Here is a 12,432-nt window from a genome sequence, read left to right on the forward strand (position 1 = left end):
ATCCCTAAATGAGGCCGCACACCTTTTCTTTGGGTAAAATTTATTTGATGGGATTAACCCTATAATGTCAACAAAATAAAAGGTAATGGCTCTATTTGGTGCCAAAGAAAAAGCCAATATTTTCCACCCCTAAATATCAAAGATTGAGCTACAAGATAAAAATCATGGTGTGACTTGTTCTTCTCTCCTTTATGCCTTTAGAAGCCATATCTGCTTTGGCGTGAAGTCGGCAGAGCAGATGAGGCAGCAGGCACACATCCAGGTGGTGAGCAAGAGTCTGTACAGCCAGGACAACCACCATGCACCGCTTCCTTTTGGGGTTCTGGACCATCGCATGGTATGTACATGCTTGGCATTTACCGATTTCAGTATTTGGGCTTATTATGAATGATTCCTTTTTTTTGTCATCTATAATAAAATTTCTCTTGTAAGGAGAATAATTTTAATATTTTATTTTCATTGTTAAACTGGATATTAGAGGGAACCTGACAGCGGCTATATGCCTCCTGTACACGGGCAGCATGTATCAGATATTCCCTGTATGATCTCAACCCTGAGATGTGTGTGTCTCTGAAACACTACCGCATTTTCAGAGGAAAACATACTTTACAAGCCCTTAGAGACTGATGGGCATGGTTCAGTCTCTCCCCGCTGCCCTAATATGTCAGTCCCTGCATGAGTGCATAGGAAGAGGCCTGTCAGGCACTGGCAGCGGGCATAGACAAGCTGCCAAAGTCCCGCCTGGGTTGACTACTCGGCCACACAGCTCGGTCCACACAGCATTCTTTCTCTGAAACGCTGCATGATAATTTTTCCTTTCTTTTCTACATATATTAACCTTTTCCCAACTGCGCAATTTTTGCTTTTTTATTTTTCCCTTCCCCCTCTATCAACAGCCATAACTTTTTTTTTTTCTATCGCTAAAGCTGTGTGTCTTGTTTTTTGTTTTATTTTTTTGTGTGGGATGAGTTGTACTTTTGAATGATATCCATTTTATCATGTAATGTTCTAGAAAGCAGGGAAAAAAAATTAGTTTATAGATGGGTGAATCCCATTCTACAGGATTATCAGCTCTTCGCCTCACACTCTGGAGGACCTCTCCTATATTATATACAGTGGGGAAAAAGTATTTAATCAGCTACCAATTGTGCAAGTTCTCCCACTTATAAAGATGAGAGAGGCCTGCAATTGACCTCATAGGTAACCACAACTAAGTGACAAAATAAGAAAACTAATCTAGAAAATCACCTCGTCTGATCTGGCAAGATTTCTTTTGAAAATTATGGTGGAAAGTAAGTATTTGGTCAATAACAAATGTTCATCTCAATATTTTCTTAAATATCCTTTGTTGGCAATGGCAGAAGTCAAACATTTTCTGTCAGTCTTCACAAGGTTGGCACACACTGTTGGTGGTATGTTGGCCCATTCCTCCATGGAGATCTCCTCTAGAGCAGTGATGTTTTGTGCCTGTCACTGGGCAACATGGACTTTCAACTCCCTCCAAAGGTTTTCTGTGGGGTTGAGATCTGGAGACTGGCTAGGCCACTGCAGGACCTTCATATGCTTCTTACAAAGCCACTCCTTCATTGCGCTGGTGGTGTGCTTGGGATCATTATCATGCTGAAAGACCCAGCCACGTTTCATCTTCAATGCCCTTGCTGATGGAAAGAGGTTTGCATTCAAAATCTCACGATACATGGCCCCATTCATTCTTTCATGTACACAGATCAGTTGCAGAGAAACAGCCCCAAAGCATGATGTTGCCACCCGCATGCTTCACAGTAGGTATGGTGTTCTTTGGATGCAACTTAGCATTCTGTCTCCTCCAAACACGACGAGTTGTGTTTCTATCAAACAGTTCTACTTTGGTTTCATCAGACCATATGACATTCTCCAAATACTCTTCTGGATAAGGCTAGTTTCACACTTGCGTTTAACGGCATCCGTTGCATTGCGTTGTGTGACTGATGCAACGGATGCGTGGCATATAATGGCACAACGGATGCAAGGGATCGTACAAAATAACGGAAAGTTGGGTTTTTTTTGTGTTTTTTTTTTTTTTTTTTTCTTTACAGTTTTACCGGCAGCAGACTATTGTGAACGATCAGCTGATCACCCAGCGGCCGGGCGCTCAGCTGAGAGCTCTCACATGCCGGCGGCCGGGCGCTCAGCTGAACGTTTGGCCACCGAGAGCAAAATAAAGTTTGTGTGATTTAAAAAAAAATAAAAAAGAGCATGCGCAGTGAAAAATAGAGGATTCCGACGCTCAAAAAACGTTACATGCTGCGTTCCTTCCGCCCGGCGGAAGCAACGCAGCGTCGGCCAGCGGAAGCAACGCAGGTACTTTTGTCACAATCCGTCATCCATACAAGTCTATGGGAAACAGCGAAATCCGTTAACGGATTACGCTGTTTTCCAAAAGGGCAGATTGTGACTTAAGGTAATTAGCGCAAGTGTGAAAGTACCCTAATCCAAATGCTCTCTAGCAAACTTCAGACAGGCCCAGACATGTACTGGCTTAAGCAGGGGAACACATCTGGCACTCCAGGATCTGAGTCCCTGGCGACGTAGTGTATTACTGATAGTAGCCTTTGATACGGTGGTCCCAGCTTTATGCAGGTCATTCAGTAGGTTACCCCCTAGGATTTTTGCTCACCGTTCTTGCGATCATTTTGACCCCACAGGGTGAGATCTTGCGTGGAGCCCCAGATCAAGGGAGATTATCAGTGGTCTTGTATGTCTTCCATTTTCTTATTATTGCTCCCACAATTGATTTCTTCATACCAAGCTGCTTGCCTATTGCAGATTCAGTCTTCCCAGCCTGATGCATGGCTACAATTTTGTTTCTGGTGTCCTTTGGAAGCTCTTTGGTCTTCACCATAGTGGAGTTTGGAGTGTGACTGAGCTTGTGAACATGTGTCTTTTATACTGAGAACAAGTTCAAACAGGCGACATTACTACAGGTAATGAATGGAGGACAGAAAAGCCTCTTAAAGAAGTTACAAGTCTGTGAGAGCCAGAAATCTTGCATGTTTTTAGATGACAAAATACTTATTTTCCACCATAATTTGCATCAAAAATCTTGCCAAATCAATCAGACAAGGTGATCTTCTGGATTTGTTTTTTCATTTTGTCTCTCATAGTTGTGGTCTACCTATGATGTTATTACAGGCCTCTCATCTTTTTAAGTGGGAGAACTTGCACAATTGGTGGCTGACTAAATACTTTTTCTTTTTCGCTCCTAATTGGGAGACCCAGACAATTGGGTGTATAGCTACTGCCTCCGGAGGCCGCACAAAGTACTACACTTAAAAGTGTAAGGCCCCTCCCCTTCTGGCTATACACCCCCCCGTGGGAGCACGGGTCCCTCAGTTTTTGCTTTGTGCGAAGGAGGTCAGACACGCACGCATAGCTCCACTATTTAGTCAGCAGCAGCTGCTGACTATGTCGGATGGAAGAAAAGAGGGCCCATACAGGGCCCCCAGCATGCTCCCTTCTCACCCCACTTTCTGTCGGTGGTGCTTGTTAAGGTTGAGGTACCCATTGCGGGTACGGAGGCTGGAGCCCACATGCTGATTCCTTCCCCATCCCCATTAGGGCTCTGGGCGAAGTGGGATTTTACCGGTCTCCAGGCACTGAGACCGTGCTCCATCCACAGCCCCTGGAGAAGCCGCTGGATATGGAGCTGAGTATCGTCAGGGACATGGCCCTGCTCCGTCAAGGTACTCTGTGTCCCCGTGCATACGCGCGCACACCGCAGCATTGCTGGGTGTGTTAGTGCGCCGGGGACAACAGCGCTGCTGCGCTTCTGCCATTTCCTCACTTCAGCTTAGCTGAGTGGGTAGACTCAGGGAGAACGGTCGCGCCGGCCGCTGGGACTGCGACGCGGCTGGGACTTGTGGTGCGCCGGGGACTTCCGCGCTGACCGTGCATATATCACGGCCGCGCTTATTACTACAGTCCCCGGCTTTTGCGGCCTAGTTCGTTCGTTCCCGCCTCCGCACCTGCCAGTCAGGAGGAGGGCGGGACGCTGTACAGAGCATCAGCGCTGAGGGCTGGAGTCTTTTTTACATACTCCGGCCCTCACACCAGGCACAGTAGGACGCAGTTTCCCGCACTTTGTTTGTGGCACGCCCACGGTCCGCCCCTCTTCACTGAACGCCGGCAGCCATTCCTGCCTGCACGCTGAGCTGCAGAGGGGAGACGGGGAGACCCAGACACGGGATTCTACGGCCTCATACCCGCTGTTCAGCGGGCGGTAAGCAGCCCTCAAGGGCTCACCCCCACTTGTGCCGTTTGTATACTGAGTATTTTGTGTTTGCAAATACTTTGTACTGTACGGTCGCTGGTGATTCTCGGCTATATACCCTCCTAGATTACAAGGAGGCAACAGCATGTCGTCCGCAAAACGCAAGGGTGCTAAGGCACAGACATTATATGCTGCCTGTACCGCATGTGGGGCTGCTCTACCGGCAGGTTCCACTGACCCCCATTGTGTGCAGTGCTCGGCCCCTGTGCAACTTGCACAGCCGGGGCCTCTGCTGGACGTGACCCAGAGTGTACCACCTGTGAATGCTGTCCAGGTGACAGGAACGGAGTTTGCAGCTTTTGCTGACAGATTGTCTATGACCATGTCAAAGATTCTTGAAACATTGCAGTCTAGACCAGTAACTCAGACCATGGACACTGTGGCATCATTGCTCCCTGGTCCCCCTCAGCTGGAACACTTCCAAGCTCCGGGGGTGTCACATGCACCCCAGGGTGACGATTCTGACTCAGACAACAGTCCCAGACAACCTAAGCGGGCTCGTTATGAGGGGCCCTCAACTTCGTCTCACTGGTCAGGATCCCAGCGGGACGAATCTATGGGTGATGAGGCGGATGTAACTGATCAAGATTCTGATCCTGGGACCGATATGGTCGGATTGAGTTCAATGTACATCAACGGAATAACCTCAAATTCCAATTAAAATTGACTAACTTTATTGGTATATATTAAAAATGAAAAACACCCCGTGATATTTACACACAAAGGGTAACATGAGGGGAGGAGCTGAAATATATGGGGTCCCTACAACTCCCTGAAGGGACCTTGCTCCTACCTGCCAACGGAGGGTTTGACACCGTAACTGTTTTGGGCGCCCCCGTTCCACGTCGGCTGACCCTCACTAAACCCTAATTAATTAGTGAATTAAAATAAAATACACTAATGGTGGCCACACAATGGTAGTCATGCATACATGATATTAATAATTTCAATATATCTCATACCTTATTATGCTTTCAAAGTATTGAGAAAAAATATTTTCTATATATGTCAGACTACAAAATTGCTTTCCAGGTTCCTGAAAACAGTTATACAGGACCAGAAAGAGGGGAATCACAACTAGACACAATGTGCACTATTCCGTCAGCTAGTAATTCCTCCCCTGTCCTGATGTGCTGTGGCCATAATACATGGAAACACTCATCAAAAAATATTAATCTATTCTCTTGATAGACACTACACAATCCCCATCAGGCAAAATATAATTAGTGCAGTGTCCAAGGAAATTCAGATAGGCATTTAATATGCCAGGCATATGCAGGTAAACAGATAGGCATTTAATATGCCTGGCATATGCAGGTGAACAGATTACACCCAAGGAGAAAGAGTTTACTTCCCTTTAATTGCATGCTCTCATGTCGCCTCGACGCGTTTCCCCTTCCAAGATGCAAGGATCATCAGGAGGCTAAGGATCTAGAATATCATATGTAGATGGAGAGGTGATCCATGATTTTTTCCGGCAAGCATAGGTCTGTTTTTGATAATAGGAGTGATGAGTGTTCATTGGCCGCTTCTCTCCCCTCATATGGATCGTAGGTCCTCATTTAATGATGGGTTTGATTAGTGGTGGGTATAATGAGAGTCTCATAGATCTGGTTAAACTGGTATGTATACATAGAGGAACAGATAATGGGTGTGTATACCTATGGAGGGATATTTCCCTCCGGCATTGGCCCCGTATACATGGCAAATTGTGACCTCTACCAGGATCTTTACGACACTGATATGGAGGTAGTTATCTGATACTGGTTCTGGGCCCCTTCCTCTGATCGCTCCTATGGTGAGCGCGCTGCTGTTATTATGAAACAGAGCGCGCATGCGTGGTGGAGCTATTCAGCTCCGATGCCTGTTTTGTGCCCCTGGGGATATCGCGGTAATCATTGGACGATGTCTCCGTGTCTGCCTATGGGGGCGGGGCGGGACTGTGGCCGCCCCCTGGCTTACAGCCTGCATAGGTACTAAGCTTGGACGAGCGCACGCAGGCGCAATGACAAACTGGAGATATCGCGTTAGTCTTTGGATGACGTCTCCGTGTCTGCTTATGCAGACGGGGCGGGACTGTGTCCGCCCCCTGGCTTACAGCCTGTATAGGTATTAAGCCTGAACGAGCGCACGCAGGCGCAATGATTAACCAAGGACCTCTTGCGACCGGAATAGAAATGACATGCGCAGTATGATTTTTGGAGACAGGGTAGCCAGGGAATCTGATTGGCTGCCGGGTCCATGTGACTCTGATTGGCGCCGGTTTTTAAACCCCGGACATCCTGTGATCTGGGCGCACAGCCATGGATCACCTCTCCATCTACATATGATATTCTAGATCCTTAGCCTCCTGATGATCCTTGCATCTTGGAAGGGGAAACGCGTCGAGGCGACATGAGAGCATGCAATTAAAGGGAAGTAAACTCTTTCTCCTTGGGTGTAATCTGTTCACCTGCATATGCCAGGCATATTAAATGCCTATCTGTTTACCTGCATATGCCTGGCATATTAAATGCCTATCTGAATTTCCTTGGACACTGCACTAATTATATTTTGCCTGATGGGGATTGTGTAGTGTCTATCAAGAGAATAGATTAATATTTTTTGATGAGTGTTTCCATGTATTATGGCCACAGCACATCAGGACAGGGGAGGAATTACTAGCTGACGGAATAGTGCACATTGTGTCTAGTTGTGATTCCCCTCTTTCTGGTCCTGTATAACTGTTTTCAGGAACCTGGAAAGCAATTTTGTAGTCTGACATATATAGAAAATATTTTTTCTCAATACTTTGAAAGCATAATAAGGTATGAGATATATTGAAATTATTAATATCATGTATGCATGACTACCATTGTGTGGCCACCATTAGTGTATTTTATTTTAATTCACTAATTAATTAGGGTTTAGTGAGGGTCAGCCGACGTGGAACGGGGGCGCCCAAAACAGTTACGGTGTCAAACCCTCCGTTGGCAGGTAGGAGCAAGGTCCCTTCAGGGAGTTGTAGGGACCCCATATATTTCAGCTCCTCCCCTCATGTTACCCTTTGTGTGTAAATATCACGGGGTGTTTTTCATTTTTAATATATACCAATAAAGTTAGTCAATTTTAATTGGAATTTGAGGTTATTCCGTTGATGATCCTGGGACCGCTCTCAATCTGGATACACCGGATGGTGACGCCATAGTGAATGATCTTATAGCGTCCATCAATAGGATGTTAGATATTTCCCCGCCAGCTCTTCCTGCGGAGGAGGCAGCTTCACAGCAGGAGAAATTCCATTTCAGATATCCCAAGCGTAAATTAAGCACTTTTCTGGACCACTCTGACTTTAGAGATGCAATCCAGAAACACCACGCTTATCCTGAGAAGCGGTTTTCTAAACGGCTTAAAGATACACGCTATCCTTTTCCCCCTGACGTGGTCAAGGGTTGGACCCAGTGTCCCAAGGTGGACCCTCCAATCTCCAGGCTTGCAGCTAGATCTTTAGTTGCAGTAGAAGATGGAGCGGCACTTAAAGATGCCACTGACAGGCAGATGGAGCTCTGGCTGAAATCCATCTATGAAGCTATTGGAGCGTCGTTGGCGCCAGCTTTTGCAGCCGTATGGGCACTCCAAGCCATTTCAGCTGGGCTTATACAAGTCGACTCGGTCACACGTACATCTGCCCCGCAGGTGGCACCATTGACCTCTCAAATGTCTGCATTCGCGTCTTACGCGATTAATGCTGTCCTGGACTCTACGAGCCGTACGGCGGTGGCGTCAGCCAACTCCGTGGTTTTGCGCAGAGCCCTGTGGTTGAGAGAATGGAAGGCAGATTCTGCTTCCAAGAAGTGCTTAACCAGTTTGCCTTTTTCTCGCGACCGATTGTTTGGGGAGCGTTTGGATGAAATCATTAAACACTCCAAGGGTAAGGACTCATCCTTACCTCAACACAGACAAAACAAGCCCCAACAAAGGAGGGGTCAGTCTGGTTTTCGGTCCTTTCGAGGCTCAGGCAGGTCCCAATTCTCCTCGTCCAAAAGGACTCAAAAGGATCAGAGAGGCTCAGATTCTTGGCGGACTCAGTCACGCCCAAAAAAGACAGCAGGAAGAACCGTTACCAAGACGGCTTCCTCATGACTTTCAGCCTCCTCTCTCCGCATCCTCGGTCGGTGGCAGGCTCTCCCGCTTTGGCGACATTTGGCTGTCACAGGTCAAAGACCGTTGGGTGAAGGACATTCTGTCTCACGGGTACAGGATAGAGTTCAGCTCTCGTCCTCCAACTCGTTTCTTCAGAACTTCCCCACCGCCCGACCGAGCCGATGCTCTGCTGCAGGCGGTGGCCGCTCTAAAGGCGGAAGGAGTGGTGACTTCCGTTCCTCTTCAGGAACAAGGTCACGGTTTTTACTCCAATCTGTTTGTGGTGCCAAAGAAGGACGGGTCCTTTCGGCCCGTCCTGGATCTAAAGTTGCTCAACAAACACGTAAAAACCAGGAGGTTCCGGATGGAATCTCTACGCTCCGTCATAGCCTCAATGTCTCAAGGAGATTTCTTAGCATCAATAGACATCAAAGATGCTTATCTTCACGTGCCGATTGCGCCAGAGCATCAGCGTTTTCTACGCTTCGTTATAGAAAGCGAACACCTGCAGTTCGTAGCGTTACCTTTCGGGCTGGCAACAGCCCCTCGGGTCTTCACCAAGGTCATGGCAGCAGTAGTAGCTGTCCTGCACTCGCAGGGTCACTCCGTGATCCCGTATTTGGACGATCTACTTATAAAGGCACCCTCTCAAGAGGCATGCCAACACAGTCTGGACGTGGCACTGAAGACTCTCCAGAGTTTCGGGTTGATTATCAACTTTTCAAAGTCAAATCTAACCCCGACCCAATCACTAACATATCTTAGCATGGAGTTTCATACTCTCTCAGCGATAGTGAAGCTTCCACTGGACAAGCAGTGCTCTCTGCAGACAGGGGTGCAATCTCTCCTGCAGAACCAGTCCCACTCCTTGAGGCGCCTCATGCATTTCCTAGGGAAGATGGTGGCAGCAATGGAAGCAGTCCCTTTCGCGCAGTTTCCTCTGCGCCCTCTACAATGGGACATTCTCCGCCAATGGGACGGGAAGTCGACGTCCCTCGACAGGGATGTCTCCCTCTCTCAGGCAGCCAAGGACTCTCTCCGATGGTGGCTTCTTCCCACCTCATTGTCAAAAGGAAGGTCGTTCCTACCCCCATCCTGGGCGGTGGTCACGACAGATGCGAGCCTATCAGGGTGGGGAGCAGTGTTTCTTCACCACAGGGCTCAGGGTACGTGGACTCAGAGAGAGTCCACCCTTCAGATCAATGTTCTGGAAATCAGAGCAGTCTATCTTGCTCTGCGAGCCTTCCAACAGTGGCTGGAGGGCAAGCAGATCCGGATTCAGTCGGACAATTCCACAGCGGTGGCGTACATCAACCACCAAGGGGGAACACGCAGTCGGCAAGCCTTTCAGGAAGTCCGGCGGATTCTGACGTGGGTGGAAAACACAGCATCCACCATATCCGCAGTTCACATCCCAGGCGTGGAAAACTGGGAAGCAGACTTTCTCAGTCGCCAGGGCATGGACGCAGGGGAATGGTCCCTTCACCCGGCCGTGTTTCAGGAGATCTGTCGCCGCTGGGGGATGCCGGACGTCGACCTGATGGCGTCACGGCACAACAACAAGGTCCTGGTTTTCATGGCACGGTCTCACGATCACCGAGCTCTGGCGGCAGACGCCTTAGTTCAGGATTGGTCGCAGTTCCGACTACCTTATGTGTTTCCACCTCTGGCATTGTTGCCCAGAGTGCTCCGCAAAATCAGGTCCGACTGCCGTTGCGCCATTCTCGTCGCTCCAGACTGGCCAAGGAGGTCGTGGTACCCGGATCTGTGGCATCTTACGGTAGGACAACCGTGGGCGCTACCAGGCCGTCCAGACTTGCTGTCTCAAGGGCCGTTTTTCCATCTGAATTCTGCGGCCCTGAACCTGACTGTGTGGCCATTGAGTCCTGGATCCTAGGGACCTCAGGTTTATCTCATGATGTTGTTGCCACCATGAGACAGGCTAGGAAACCATCCTCCGCCAAGATCTACCACAGAACGTGGAAGATATTCTTATCTTGGTGCTCCGCTCAGGGAGTTTCTCCCTGGCCATTTGCATTGCCTATTTTTCTTTCCTTCCTGCAGTCTGGGTTGGAAAAAGGTTTGTCGCTTAGCTCCCTTAAAGGACAAGTCTCTGCGCTATCCGTATTCTTTCAGAAGCGCCTGGCGCGACTTCCTAAGGTACGCACGTTCCTGCAAGGGGTTTGTCATATCGTTCCCCCTTACAAGCGGCCATTGGAACCCTGGGATCTGAACAAGGTTCTAATTGCTCTCCAGAAGCCACCTTTCGAGCCTATGAAGGAGATTTCCTTTTCTCGGCTTTCACAGAAAGTGGCTTTTCTGGTGGCGGTCACGTCTCTTCGGAGAGTGTCAGAGCTGGCGGCGTTATCTTGCAAATCTCCCTTCCTGGTGTTTCACCAAGACAAGGTAGTACTGCGTCCAATTCCAGAGTTTCTTCCCAAGGTGGTATCTTCCTTTCATCTCAATCAGGATATCACTTTACCATCTTTGTGTCCGCATCCAGTTCACCAATTGAAAAGGGTTTGCATCTGTTGGACCTGGTGAGAGCACTCAGGATCTACATTTCCCGCACGGCGCCTCTGCGCCGTTCGGATGCACTCTTTATCCTGGTCGCTGGTCAGCATAAAGGGTCGCAAGCTTCCAAATCCACCCTTGCGCGGTGGATCAAGGAACCAATTCTTCACGCCTACCGTTCTGCTGGGCTTCCGACTCCTTCTGGACTGAAGGCCCATTCTACCAGAGCCGTGGGTGCGTCCTGGGCATTACGGCATCAGGCTACGGCTCAGCAGGTGTGCCAGGCGGCTACCTGGTCGAGTCTGCACACTTTTACCAAGCATTATCAGGTGCATACCTACGCTTCGGCGGATGCCAGTCTAGGTAGACAAGTCCTGCAGGCGGCGGTGGCCCACCTGTAAGAAAGGGCTGCCTGACAGCCCGATCACGAGGTATTCTTTTACCCACCCAGGGACTGCTTTTGGACGTCCCAATTGTCTGGGTCTCCCAATTAGGAGCGAAAAAGAAGGGAATTTTGTTTACTTACCGTAAATTCCTTTTCTTCTAGCTCCAATTGGGAGACCCAGCACCCGCCCTGTTTTTTCTTAGGGTATTTGTTTTTCGGGTGCACATGTTGTTCATGTTGATAAGTTACGTTCTCCGATATTGTTATCGGATTGAATTTGTTTTTGAAACAGTTATTGGCTTTCCTCCTTCTTGCTTTTGCACTAAAACTGAGGGACCCGTGCTCCCACGGGGGGGTGTATAGCCAGAAGGGGAGGGGCCTTACACTTTTAAGTGTAGTACTTTGTGCGGCCTCCGGAGGCAGTAGCTATACACCCAATTGTCTGGGTCTCCCAATTGGAGCTAGAAGAAAAGGAATTTACGGTAAGTAAACAAAATTCCCTTCTTTCCCCACTGTATATAATATAGGAGAGGTCCTCCAGAGTGAGAGGACAAGAGCTGATGATCCTGTACAATGGGAGTTACCCTTCTATAAACAGTAATTCCTTAGTAGAGCTAGTGAAATAGGTTTAGTAGTTTTAATTTTTTGTGTGCATTTTTAGGGCACTAGTGAGAAGGATCGTCCCTGCCTGACCTGTGGGAAAAACTTGGCTGACTGCTTAGGTCATTATGGATACCTAGATCTGGAACTTCCTTGCTTTCATGTAGGGTATTTCAAGGCTGTCATTGGCATTTTACAGGTAAGTTGAATAATGACTATATGGATTACATTAGGCTAGTTTTCATTGGTTTGAGATGATCATTTTGTAAAGGTCTGTAAGTTCTTAGAAAATATTATCTCCACATTAATGTTTAAAGGGATTGACTCTCGCTAACATATTGATGAGGTATCCTTCAGATAAATAATCAATATGGGATCATTAGGGGTCAGAAATCCAGCACTCCTGCTGATCAGCATGCAGAAGTGACTAAAGGATATTTGGAACTTCAGTGTTCCTCTCCATCCCCACCTATTGTACCATCACCCATTCCCTGTAGACTGT

At 48.1% G+C, this 12,432-nt stretch overlaps 1 protein-coding gene across 2 annotated transcripts in view; it reads left to right on the forward strand.

Annotated features, from left to right (window-relative positions):
• The window catches only part of POLR3A (RNA polymerase III subunit A), a 317,895-nt gene that overhangs the window by 6,116 nt on the left and 299,347 nt on the right, over nt 1-12,432 (forward strand). For both annotated transcript variants that reach the window (XM_075349070.1, XM_075349071.1), the window contains exons 2-3: nt 202-337; nt 11,992-12,129. In XM_075349070.1, the coding sequence (XP_075205185.1) occupies nt 202-337; nt 11,992-12,129 (274 nt within the window). The remainder of the gene's footprint in view (nt 1-201; nt 338-11,991; nt 12,130-12,432) is intronic.

The sequence above is a fragment of the Anomaloglossus baeobatrachus genome, chromosome 5 (assembly GCF_048569485.1).
Source record: "Anomaloglossus baeobatrachus isolate aAnoBae1 chromosome 5, aAnoBae1.hap1, whole genome shotgun sequence".
Taxonomy (NCBI): domain Eukaryota; kingdom Metazoa; phylum Chordata; class Amphibia; order Anura; family Aromobatidae; genus Anomaloglossus; species Anomaloglossus baeobatrachus.